The 12,713-nt window shown below is 48.2% G+C and overlaps 2 protein-coding genes across 6 annotated transcripts in view; one reads left to right on the top strand and one right to left on the bottom strand.

Moving 5' to 3' along the window:
• Positions 1 to 9,849, bottom strand: part of LOC108002925 (dipeptidase 1) — a 50,365-nt gene extending 40,516 nt beyond the window's left edge. The window contains exons 1-2 of one of the 4 annotated variants that reach the window (XM_062071358.1): positions 9,064 to 9,848; positions 7,773 to 8,919 (exon numbers count right to left, since the gene is read on the bottom strand). In XM_062071358.1, coding sequence (XP_061927342.1) covers positions 7,773 to 7,897 — 125 coding nt within the window. In that variant the 5' untranslated portion in view covers positions 7,898 to 8,919; positions 9,064 to 9,848. Of the gene's footprint in view, positions 1 to 7,772 lie in introns of all 4 variants that reach the window. The other 3 variants (XM_062071359.1, XM_062071357.1, XM_062071360.1) reach the window with 3 other exon arrangements.
• Positions 1 to 12,713, top strand: part of LOC108002915 (REPTOR-binding partner) — a 149,027-nt gene that overhangs the window by 60,052 nt on the left and 76,262 nt on the right. The window lies entirely within an intron of this gene.

Raw genomic sequence — 12,713 nt, 5'->3', positions numbered from 1 at the left:
GTAAAAAAATTATCCTTCGATACGACCATCGTTAACCATCGAGGTATATCGAGGATCGACGAGGATCCAGGAAAGCGTTGGCCGACAGCCAGCCTCGTGTTTGCACTCATCGATAACAGGGTGTCGTGAAAATTCCCCCGCTTATTGCTCATCGTCGATCCAATTATTCCCCCTCTCTGTTTCTCGTCGTGGATCGATCGTGAATCCAAATCGGCAAAGATTCAAACCGCGATTTTTTTTTAAGCTTCTTCCCCACCGATTACCGCCCTCTCGAGCATGGTGTACGGAGAAAATTGCGAATTCCTTCGTCGATCTTCGTCAATATCTGCCGGACGAAAATTGGATACGGCCGAAACGACCTCTTTTTTCAACATAATTGTCCCAATTACGTCGTTACGTGGACAAAGTTGGTCCCGAGAGAGATAATCAACCGGTATTTTCTCTCTCCCTTCGATCCGCTCGAGATCGAAACTGGAAGACTTTCGGCCGCGGTCTCCCTCCTGGGCATTCCTCCACTTTTCGAGGATTTTCGCATTAACCCCTTCATGCATATTCAACGGATGCAACGTGTGTCTAAGAGCCGAACGATATCTATGACTTGGCGAAATTGCGGTTGAAATTTCGTCGTTTGCCGGGGCCGAGTCGAACAGAGCGGAGAGAGAAATACATGCATACACGCGTGTGTATGCACACGCGTATATGTAGAGGCGCGTGACAAGAGAACGGGAGAAGATACGTTTTCGTCGGAGAGGGTTAATTGGCGAAGCGCGATAAGGTGGTTGGCCTCGATGCGCATACGAATGGTGAATATTCTCCGTTTGAACGTTTGCTGGCGGCAAAATACGACTTCCGGATCCGAGTTGTGCGGTTCGACCCTTCCTCCGTCCGTGGAAACTGACGGCAAATTCTGCCGCGACTTCGATCCCTAATCGGGAAAGCCCGTTTCCAAACTTCTCCAAAGTCGAAATCGTATCTCGGTCGAGGAGGAATCTCTCGTCCCCGCTGAAAAAGCGCGGAGGAATTTTCTCCACGCGCAAAACTCGACTCGAGTCTACGGTAATCCGCAGAGCCATGAGTTTTCTTTTACGCGTTCCACGTTTGTTCCACGATTAACCGCAGACCGCCAACCTATTTCGCTCTCTCCTACTCGGCCATCCCCGAAATCATTAAATCTAATCCACCGTGTAAAATTCCGCGGTTAAACTTTGTTTACCGCCGCCTCTTTGTAAGCCACCTCCAGATTTTCGACGACCTTCTTTCCAACCTTAAACACGCGTCACTTTTTCTTTCTTCTTAATCCTCCTTTCCTTTTAATAATTACGCGGCTCGACGAGATTAAAAAATTAAAAAATTGAAATTGGCGCGAGGAGGCATCGTGATATCGTCGGAGATGTTTTCAATAACGCTGAATATATAAAATATTCAGTAATTGAGTACTTTTGGCGGTGGCGTTATCGCGTAAAAGCTTCTTGCCTCTCGCCCTCCGTTTCCTTTCTCCGTTTCCGTAATCGTGTTCTCGCTAGTTTCTTCCCTCGGGTCACGATGATACCTTCTCGTCTCCGGGCTTCATTTGTTGACCCTTTGTTTGTCCATTCCACGGTAAACACGACGGGAGGGGGAGAGGAAGGCCGGGTTTTCGAGTCGCGTCTCGAAATTCAAGATCCATGATCCGATTTCCCGGGCGGAAACCGCCAAGACAGCATCGACGACGCCTTCGACCAACTTGGCGAAATCGAGTTACACGTTGGGAAGCTACATTAACTCCCTCGGAAGTTGGTATCTCGCCCGTGTATCGTGCTCGCTGCGTTTTAACGGTGTCTCTGTACGCGTGTATATGTATACGTGTCTACATGCTGCACACCGGTCACGACGGACAGACGTGGTGGACATCGAAAATCAACCTTGCTTCTCCCGTAATTGCCTTCCTCTCCTATTACCTTAGGAGTAATCCCCGTTACTTCTTCTTCCTCGATAAGTTAAACCGTTAATCCCTCGCGCTCGTGATTTAACGAGAATTCCACGCGAAACGATTTCCGTTTCAATCGGTTAAAAAGGAACGACAACCGTGGATTTCCCCGTGAAACGGCTCCGCTTTGAATCCGCGTTATTCGTTAAAAATGGACGGAAATTCGGCCCGTTCGCTCGCATCGATAATAAAGCGGCAACCGATTCCTCTCGAAGAGCGTTCGGCGGGCCTCGTGATTCGTTTTTGTTCTCAATCGCCAAGGTGACGCGGATTACGTCTCTCGAGCTTAAACTTGCGTGCCCCTTCCCTGCCATCCGGTTTTCCCCGAGGGAGGGGAGGGAGTTCGATCGTTATCGCGCCCCTCTTCTTTCCCCTCCGCTCGTTCGCGACCGTTAACGAACCGTCCCCGTTGATAACCCATGCAAAGTTGCGAATGGTCGCAGCCACCGCTCGTTAATAAAATTAATTAGAACGACGTGGAAAGAGCGACAAAGCCGCCAACTTTTCCACCGACTTTCCTAGCGAAAAGAGCTCGCGCGCTAAACATCCGTTCGCTAGGCGGCTGGGTGGGTGGCTTTGCTCCAGATACAATAATCCTCCTCCTCCTCCTCGTCGTCCTCCTTTCTCGCTTCGAAAATAATAACCACGCGCTCTTTTTTTCTTTTCTTTCTCATAATTACCGCCGAATTTCATCCGCCGAAACGTTCACGTTTTATACGAAATTTCTTAGATCGAACGAGAAAGAAACTTTCGACTTCAACCTTCATTGAAGATTTTATTACAATTTATTGGTTCGAATTAACGCAGCGAATGGCAAAAGGCATACGCGTGTACATACGTGTGTATATTCGACGAGCTGCTGTCGCGGAAACGACGAGAGGTGCTGCTCGATTTTTCCGAACGAAAATCGAGTTAGACGGTGGACACGACGGCTATCGCGCAGAAATTGGACAGAGTGCCGATACGAATACGATCCGTTGTTTCCATCTGGAGTGGAATCGAAAGTGAACAGATTTTTTTTCTCGATCCGTCGCTCGAAATGAAATTTCCTTGAGATTATCTTTCACCTTTCGATTTTTTCCCTCGACGAGAAAATTGTGTTCTCCTTTTAACGGGAAATAATGCACGTATAAAATGGGAAGCAAATTCGCGGGAGGTTTACGATTACCGTCTAAACCGTATTTTTGAAGGGAAGTTATATATAATGCGATGTTTCGTCAAAGTTAATACGCAAAGTACTTCGCGGAATTTCTAACTTTCATCCCCTATGCCAGAAAGCTCTGACATATTCATGCGCTAACTAAATAACTTTGTTCTAAATTTCTAAACCATCCGGTTTCACGTTTCGTGCACACTTGGCCGCTCGTTCGCGCGTGCAACCGACGAATCGTTCCTCTTACCTCCTTGGTTGGTTGGATCAATCAATCGGTATCTTAACGGTGTCGACAAGATTCGATGGTAAATTGTTCTCGAGATGTCTTGTTCCTCTTCCAGAGGGGGAGGAAGAAAAAAGAGCCATTGTTTCGAATCGAAGAAAAGCGAAAGGGAGAAAGGTTTCGAGATGGGTTCGTTCGATAGACTCGACAGACTTTTCTTCTTTGCAAAAACAATTCGAATACCGGTCTCATTGTTCCCAAGACGGTACTTTTTTTCGAGCCTTTCCAAAGGTGTTCCCCCATTCCTCCATCCCTTCGCGATGCTATCCATTTTAATTTTTCTTTTTTTCTTTTCGCCACTCGAGCGAAACGAATCGAAAAGGGAGAGAGAGAGAGAGAGAGAGGAAACTATTCGTCTATTTCCTGATTTTTCTTGAAAAATTTCTGGAACGTAAAACAGCTGGGGAATACTTCGGCGGAAAATCGTTTCAAATCGACACACGAATGATTCGAAATGGATCGAGAGCGCTCCGAAAGTAAATTTCTTGTTCGACTGGCAGCAAAGGATGAGGAGAAAGAAATAGAAAGGAGAGATTTCCGCACGGGTCGCGTGTAAGTACTCTGTGCTTAATAATTGTCTCTAGTTGGAGAAAAAGTGGGAGAAAAAATGGCGAATATTCAACCCCGATCTTCCCGTAATCCGGGGATAGGAATAGCGGTGAAAATAGAACGCTTTATAAAGTACCACATGTTCTTCCTTCCCCTTTTTTTATCTCGCAAGTCGAACCAGCAGAGAAGAAATCTTTCGATCGTACGCGCCATTTTTGACGAAATTTGCCGGAAATCGAGGAAAAGTGGTTCTCTTCCTCCAGCATCCAGGAGGTAATAATCGTACGTCGAGCGGTTTCACGTGCCTCGCCTTCGATAATCTTTCTCAATCGTTATCATTGCCTCCTCTAGACCGCATTCTTTTCGAATACGATATCAAATCGCGCATACACCAATCCTCGCAAAAACGAGCTCGATAACGAGCTTTGTACATCTCTCTCCGTACGTGCCGTTCTTTGTACGCATTTTCAAACCGAACTTCTCCGTCCAATCCGTTTGATGAAAGCATCGAACAATATTTTGCATATCAATCTCTTTGCAGGTCGCGAAAATGGAGAACGATAACGACGCGGATCTATATTTCACCAGACACGTTTCCTTCCATATCCACTTTTCTCTGTTGCGCGAACTTGGCCAACTTCATCGCGGCCTAAATCTTCTTCCACCGCCTTTAAAGCTTTAAGCATCATCGTGGACGCTACTTATGATATTTATGCGCCGTTGAGCGGATACGTGGACGCGTTAAGCTCCGCTCGATATCAGGAAGGAGTAATAACTCGGTTCGGATCGTATTACCTATCTACGTGTCCTCTTTCTTCTACGTCCCTCCTCAACGCGCGCTATTTCCAACCAAAACGACGAAACAGGTCGAACTCGCTTCACTCGACTCGACAAGGCGGAAGACTTGTTGCTTCCTGGCCTTCGCGGAATCGCCTTCAACTCCGAATTTTATTTTTTTATTAGAATCCCGATGCGTCGAAGGGGATTTTAAACTGTGATCCGATCGCGAGACGGACGAGAAATTATTTAAAATTATCCCAATTTTCGTGGAAAACATTTTTTCTTCTTTCCCCCTCTCCAAAGAAAGGAAGAAAAAGAGTCGGAAAAGAGGAATGGATGGAAGTAACCGGTGTGCACCCCTTCGTTGGCCAAAGCGGGAGGCGAGGCCGGGCCAACTTTTGCGGTCCAGCGGCGTGGAACCGGTCTGGGTAATTAAATATTTCCGCACGGCGATGAACGCTGCAAACAGAGTCGTTGAACGGGGCAATTACAGGCCGGTGTCCAACCGGTGTTATCAGCTTCAGCTTGGCGGGAATATTTTCGCGAATTTCGCGCGGGTTTTTTTCGAGGAAAAAAAACTCGGCTTTCGCGCTCGCGTTAAACGTTGTCGATTCACGGTTTAATGGGTATGGAGGCAAACAAGAATAATTGCGGGTCGAATGTCGTTCAACGTTTCGCGGGAAAAGCAACGCCTGTGAATTTTTCACGCCCCTTCCTTGATTCCTTCCTCCCCCGATTCGAACACGCTGCTTTCTGTTCCCCTTTTAATTGAATACCTGACGCGGAAACGTGGTAATAATAACGCGCTGATGAAAAGAGCATTCTTTTTTTTCTTCCTTTCTTTCTCATCGAACAACGAGACGGAAACGTAGAGATGAGCCGTCACGCTTCCCAAATTTTTTTTTCGCCCTTTCTTTTTTTTTTTTTTCCTTTTTTAATGAAGCGAAACACGAGCGGGACAGGTTCTTTGTTCTCGCGTACATTCCTCGCGTATGAACAAGAAGCATCGGCCACGAATGCGCGAATTGGCCAGTCGCGAAAATTCCAACGGTTTCATCCATTTTTACGAACAACGCGGCGACGCTCGTCGCTCGATTGTTACGTCGCGCAACCCCTTCTCGACTCTCTCGCTTTTTCTCCCTCCGTTTCTGTGCCCGTTGCCGAGGAAAAATGCAAACTATTATACAGGGCACAATAGGCTGGACGAGGCTTTCACTCGTTATCGGTAACGAATCGTCTTCGGGTCGTGGACAATCGCTCGAAATCGCTCGTGCTCCACTTCTCCCTGTTACCCTTTCACGGATACCCTCCAAGGATTCCTCGAATTTCTATCGCGATCCAGGGAGTGAAAGACTCTCCTTGCTCTCCACGATGGACAGGGTTCGTTCGTAATTTGCACCGACAAAAGGATCGTTCTCGTCTTTATCGCGATCTCCCCGGCTTATTTTTCCTCCACGAGACTCGAGCTACGCGATACGTGTAGGAAGTCGACGTCTCGCTTCGAAAGGGAGAGGCGGCGCATCCTTCTTCTTCTTCCACTATTTAAATGCAAAGCGAGTCGTCCGAGGAATTTTTATCGAGCGTTGTAATTGCTCGTTCTCCCGTCTCGAACGAGCATTCGACTCGCACGACTCGAATCGGCGAGATCGATCGGTTCGAGCGCGACCAACCGCTTTGTTGTTTTTCGATTCGAGGGAGTTATTCCGATCGCAGACATCGACACCGTCGCGTGCCAACGAAATACGCAAATGCACGGGATCCTCTCTCTTCATCTCGAGGTTAGAAGCCATAGGTGGAAGCCGCCACGGAGATTCGGGAATTCGTATCTACTTGGAAGTAGAACTCGAGCCAAATTCTATCCTGCTCCTAGTTCTTTCACGCCTCCTTCTTTCGATTCCTTCCATCCTTTTCCTTTTTTCCTCCGCCTCCTCCCTCTTTCTTCATTAACTTCTCCTTCTCCTCCCTCTTCTCCCCTCTCGTTCTCGAAACTTTCTCATTATCTCTCGGGGAGAAAACGCGCCACTCCTTCCAGTTTCCTTCCATTCGAGTCTCCTCTCCATCCTCCCTTTCCCGCGTCGAAGAAGAAAGGAACGATTTCAAGCTGCGACAGACACTTGGGCCAGTGGATACCGTTTTTTTCATATTCCTAGCTTTTATTAGTTTCCCCCCATTCTCCGTCCGCGAAATTTCCTCGGTGTGCCGCATTTGCTGCGCGGAATTTTTTCCAGCACCTCGGTTTTTCGTGCTCGATTGTATCGGGAAGCGCGTCTCGTTTCTTTTGCGACGCTGCGGGATTCTCCCCTTTTGTTTGTTTGTTTCTGAAATTTTTACGGTAACGAACTTTGCATCGTCGCATCGACGGGAAACAATTTGTTTCTTTGTTTACCCGCTGGAGGGCCACTCTGTTTGCGCGCAATATTTTCCAATTTCACAGTTCGTCAATTTGAGGGGAGAAAGAGAGAGAGAGAAGAAACAGAAAGAAGAAGAAGAAGAAGAAGAAGAAGAAGAGGAAGAAACACGCGTAGTGGGAAATAATATCTGGCGGAAAGATTGGAATCGGTTGGAAAAACATTTGGAATCGATTCACGGTTACGCGGAGGCGCGAGGAAAGTTTGCGCTTCGGTGGAGCAAAGCGTTCTTCCCAATGGATTCGATCGCGAATCGAACGACATTCCTTTCGAGCTTAATTCCGGTGTAATTAGAGGCACGCTCCGGCAATGGAATGTCATCCATGCGCGTCGTTACGACGACATTGTTCTCCGCCGGCTATAAATCCGTGCCTCGCGATTCTCGTGCGCCTCAACGACCCTCCAGTTAACGATTACACCAGAGTTTTCAGTTATTCATTAAAATTTCAACAATTTTACGAGGCGTACGCCAAAAATTCAAGCACCGCGCGAGCTACGAGAGGACCGGTCCCTCCGATTCTACGTTGCGATCTCTCGCGTCCATCTCGTTTTAAATTCGTCTCTCTCTCTCTCTCCCTCTACACGAATCGATGGTTCCGACGGTAATATCGAAAGTAATATCGTTTCACTCACCCGTCTATCAAAGGCACGTCCCTGAGTATTCTGCGAGCGGCCGCGAGCCGATCTCCCGCATGGGCAGCGAGCAAAATCCTCGTCAGTAGCTGACCGAGGACCATCACGCCCACCACCATCCTCATCCTCCTCCTCGCTAGACCCGCACCTCTTCCTTACTAATGTCCTCATGCCATCACCGTCGGCTCACCGGCTCACCCGCACCATATTCCTCCCAACACCACCGTTTCCACCGTTTCCCCTCCTCTCTCTCTCTCTCTCTCTCTGCCTCGCGCACAGAACGTCCACAGAACGTTCCGATCAATCCTCGATCCCTCGCCCCCCGATCACTCGCCGCGATTCATCCTGCTTCGCTTCCGTCGGAGCGAACGTCCACGGATTTTCAAATTTCCGATTATCGTGTCCCCCCCTCCCCTCGCCCAACTTTCACCAATTGTCTAGCTGCACCAGATAATTAAACTCGATTTACTATTATTATTATTATTATTATTATTCTACCGTTTCACCGTACGATGTGCCGTGGATCATAAATCCTTTTTCCTCTTCGATTTTTGTTTAATCGCGAGATACTCGTTACGTTTATCCATTTTCTTTTCTTTTTTTCCCCTGTCGTCGTCGTCACTCGCAAATCGTCGCACTTTTCCTCCTTTAATCCCTTTCGCACACCATTTTAAATCGACTTTGCTCTTCCTCCACACTTTGGCGAGAAAGAAAGTTGCACGGATCGTTTATCTCCTTTTCCACCTTCGTTTCTTTGCTCCTCTCTCTCTCTCTCTTCAGTTTTCTTTCTATGTCTTTGTACTCGCGATCCCTGCAGACCGCGCGCAGACTGCTTTTAATTCACTGGTGGTGGGACAAGGCCGCCGTGGGATGCACTTTTTCAAAACTTTCCGCTCGCTTCTCCTCTTCCTCCGACGCTCAACCACCGGTTTTCCTCTCTTCCCAACCGTTACCCGGAATTAACTCATCGATCCTGAATCCCATCCCGAATCCGGACTGTCCCGTGTCCCTTTGGCAACGTCTCGACCGTCCACTGTGATGCCCTCCTTTTATTCTATCCTCGAAACGCACGCCGAGTTCAGCGTCGTCGCGTCGAAACGGGGCCCCTCGCCGTGTTTTTCGTCTGCCACCGCCACGCCGCGGCCATCTGCGCGCACAGGTGATGCTTCATGATCCACCGCCTCGCTATCCCTCGCACCAGATCGTAAATCCGTCCAAATTAATTCGCCGTAAGTCTCGCGATTAATTACGCGATTCGACCGCGCGATGGATCGGTACGCCTTCTCCCCACCTTCTCTCACTCGCGAGATCGTTTCGTCCACGATCGTTCCGCTCCAACGATGCGATCTACTTGGAGGGAGACGAGGGGGACGTGACGAGGATCGGGAAACGTATTTTATCGTTTGGCTGCTTTCGGAATTTTCAGTCACTCGCTCTCTCTCTCTCTCTCTCTGTTTCTCTTGGGGTGGGTTTCGTGGTCGAGCCGAGCCGAGGGATGGGAAATCTAATCGGTTCGATTACAGCGTTCTTTCGTTTCGACGGCGCGTAAACCCGATTAACAATTGAAGGCCCCACCGTTAACGTCCACCCGCGACTAATGACTTGCGACCCCGTTCATAATTATCGGCGTGCCATCCTCGTGCTAGCTCCGCCGACCGATTATCAACGGGGTATACGCGGATATTTATCTGTGTGACGGGTGATCGATTAACGTTAACGATCACGCCCTTCGATCCCTTTCCCCCGCCCCCTTCGACGAGCGACGGCCTCGGTGCTCTCCGAACTTCGTTCGCGAATCCAATCCAAGTTTCTCTCTCTCCGCTCCGTAATCTCCAATTTTCGTTACGTGCGAATTCACATCGTAGAAAAATTAGCGGAGGGAAGAGAGGAGTGCGAAAGCGAGAGGAAGTTTGAGAGGAGGCGGAACTTTGACCGTGGGAAACTTTACCGTGCCCCTTTTCCCGATCCTCTCGAAACGACGGTGGCCGAAAGGGTGGCGGACGAAGCGACGCGGCCCCCCCCGATCGCTGGTTGTTCGCGGTCCGGAGTTGAACACCCGACTGATGGAAACGTACGCAGAAACTCGGTATAGCCGAGGGCGCAGGCGCTCCCGCTCCTCTCCGCGATCTTCCTCTCTCTTCCATTCAGGATCCGCTCGCCTATATCTATCCGCCTTCCCTCCTCTCCCGGAACCGCCGTCCCCTTCGACACTTTGTATTCCTCGTCGCGTCGTGGAACGCGCGATCCGCCAACTTTTTCGAATCTCTTTCCGCTCGCGCCTACGTACACGCGTGGCTTCCACCGTGGAGGAAGAGAGCGCGTCTCTCGTCTAGCTTTCGGCCATTCGAGTGTTCGAGTCTGTATTCGGCTAGCCTTCTTTTTTTACGACGTCGTAAAAGCGGATCGTTTCTTTCTTTTTTCTTTTCTCTTTCCTTTTTTACGATCGACTGCCGCTTCGTGGATCGTCGATGCTTATAGACGATCCTTCTTTTTCATCGATGCTCCTTTTTCCAGGGATATTCATTAGCCAAGGATAGGATCCGGTCTTCCTTTGGCCGGCCCGTATCGATCAACTTGCCGTATAAAAGTCTAGGCCGGCCAATAATTTTATTTCGTGTCTACGTTGTATCTAATTTTCTCGTCCCCCGTCGAGTCTCGAGTTTCGATCGAGGGAGGAAAGAAGATGCACTCGTTGTGACTCTTCCGCCCTCCCGGTGTATGTTTCTTCTAGCCTTCTAGGGGGGAGAAGCGAACGCCAATTATGGCGTACGCGTACAACGAATCCAATCTCGCGCGTCACTCGAAGGGACGCGTTCCTTAGCTCGTCTCTATCCGGTTAGAGTGGATTAATTCCACTCTCTACCATCACGTATATGCTATCCTCCACGCCTTTCCTCCTTTCTCCTGTCCCCTCTACATTAATTACTCCTCTTCCCCCCTCTCGTCTCGTCCCCTCCCTTTAACGTAAATTTATCGAAAAGATATCGTGTAAATCGAATTAAAATTATCCCAGATTTCCAGGTTCCTGAGAATCCTCGATCCACTTCCGTAACGACGTTTAATCGACAATATTACCGAGTTTCGATCCAGAAGGGGGTCCGATTGCACTCGAATGCACCGTGATCAATCGTCCCTTCCCTGCCTGCTATACATCGTTACGCGTCCGTTTCGAATCGGTTCCAGCCGGGAGCTTCTTTCGGAAATTCATAATTAATCCCGTCAATGTCACGAGGTCGATTCGACCAGACGCGAAACACCATCGTCCCTGGGGAGAGAATGAATTTCAAATGGGTTGATGTGGAAGAGGAGGAGGAGGAGGGAGAAGAGGATTCGATCGTTATTTCGGGTCTGGTCCAATGAATTTATCGAAAATCATTAAAAAAGAACGAGGGTTTACGTTTTCGGAAAGGTTGAGGAACTTGGAGGGCAGATGATTTTTTTTCCCCCTCCACGAGTAATTATCGGTAGGAATAATTATTATCGCGTCGTTAACGAGGAGAAACGGCGCATGCTCGCGCGAAATTTCCACGATGGTGTCTCGGATTACGAAGAGGCGGCCGAATCGTCGCTTCTTTCGCGATCTTTCAAATCGATCGATTCGGTGCTTTGAAGTAAGATGTACGTAAGGTTGAATGGGCGATAATCGCTCGATTACGTGACGCGACAAGTATTAAACGGCACGCGTTTGAAATTCGCGATAGCACGAATGGGTACGAGACGTCTCGTGAAGGCATAAACGATGGGGTAATCGCGCGACTAGTATTGCAAACTTGTACCCTTTCAACTTTTTCTTGCGTAACAGGATATTCGTATTTGTGGAGGTCGAAATAAACGTTGAAGTTGATGGGCAGAAAACATCAAGGTAGTTCGTTAAATTTAACGTAACTCGATAAATAAATCGACATTTGTCTCGGCTGTCAGATATATAATAATATCCCAATGTTAACGATTTTTTTTATCCGTTTAATTTTTCTCGAAATTTTTGATCGTCGGTCGAGAAAAATCGGGGGAAAAAAAGCGAACGACGATTTTGCTCGAACGAATTGCTAATACATTCCCGTGAAATACAAGTCGTTTCGAGTGAAAACGCTCGCAAAATACGCGAGTATCGCGCGTACCGCTCTTCTAAACGATAATTGCATTAGCCCGATGAAATCGTGTTCCTAGAAACATTCGCAGCCATTCGAGATCCCAGCGCTAAGACTCGTAAGTTCGTTCAAAGTTCGGAGATAGTTATTTTGATGAGATTTGTTGGAAATTTCGGCGGGGGAGGGAGAATTCGAATCGATATTTTTCCCCAGAAAACGTTCCCTTTAATACGAGGAGTGGAGAGGGGGTCGAGCGAATTCAACACAAACGATGCTCCATTGTGCGGCGTGCTAAACAACACTCAATTATCAGGAGAAATAGCGTGCGAAAGATGAACAAAGCCAACCGAGTATTCGCCAATTCATAGAGTGTTCTCATGAACGATTTTGTTCGCTTCGAACATATTATCCCGCTTTGTGAACGCGCGCGAGCGTACGCGTGCATGTGTGCGCGCCGTAATTAGAATTTGCCAAATCGAGGCAAATCGTTGAATGTATCGACACGTATTTCCCGCGAAATTGATTTTTCGGTAAAGTGATTGGATCGTAAATTCGATCCTGCCGCGCGACACAACAAGCAGTTATTTTTCTCCTTTTTCCCCCCCCTTCTTTTTTTATTTTCAAACTCTCGCTCAACCCTGCGCGTATACGGATAGATTTTCTTTTCAGCAATAAAAAAATAGACGCTGGCCCCAATTTTCGAAACGGGGAATAAACGTCGCCCCGTTCCCAACGACGTTCCAAAATTAGGTAAACTTTTATCGGTAATTTCGATCCTCGTAACGGTTATTTCGGGTCAAGAAAATACTATCTATCCTGATAATTCCGAAGCATAATTCGTGGAATCGAAAGG

The sequence above is a fragment of the Apis cerana genome, linkage group LG2 (assembly GCF_029169275.1).
Source record: "Apis cerana isolate GH-2021 linkage group LG2, AcerK_1.0, whole genome shotgun sequence".
NCBI classification, from domain to species: domain Eukaryota; kingdom Metazoa; phylum Arthropoda; class Insecta; order Hymenoptera; family Apidae; genus Apis; species Apis cerana.
This window is presented reverse-complemented; position numbering and strand designations above follow the sequence as displayed.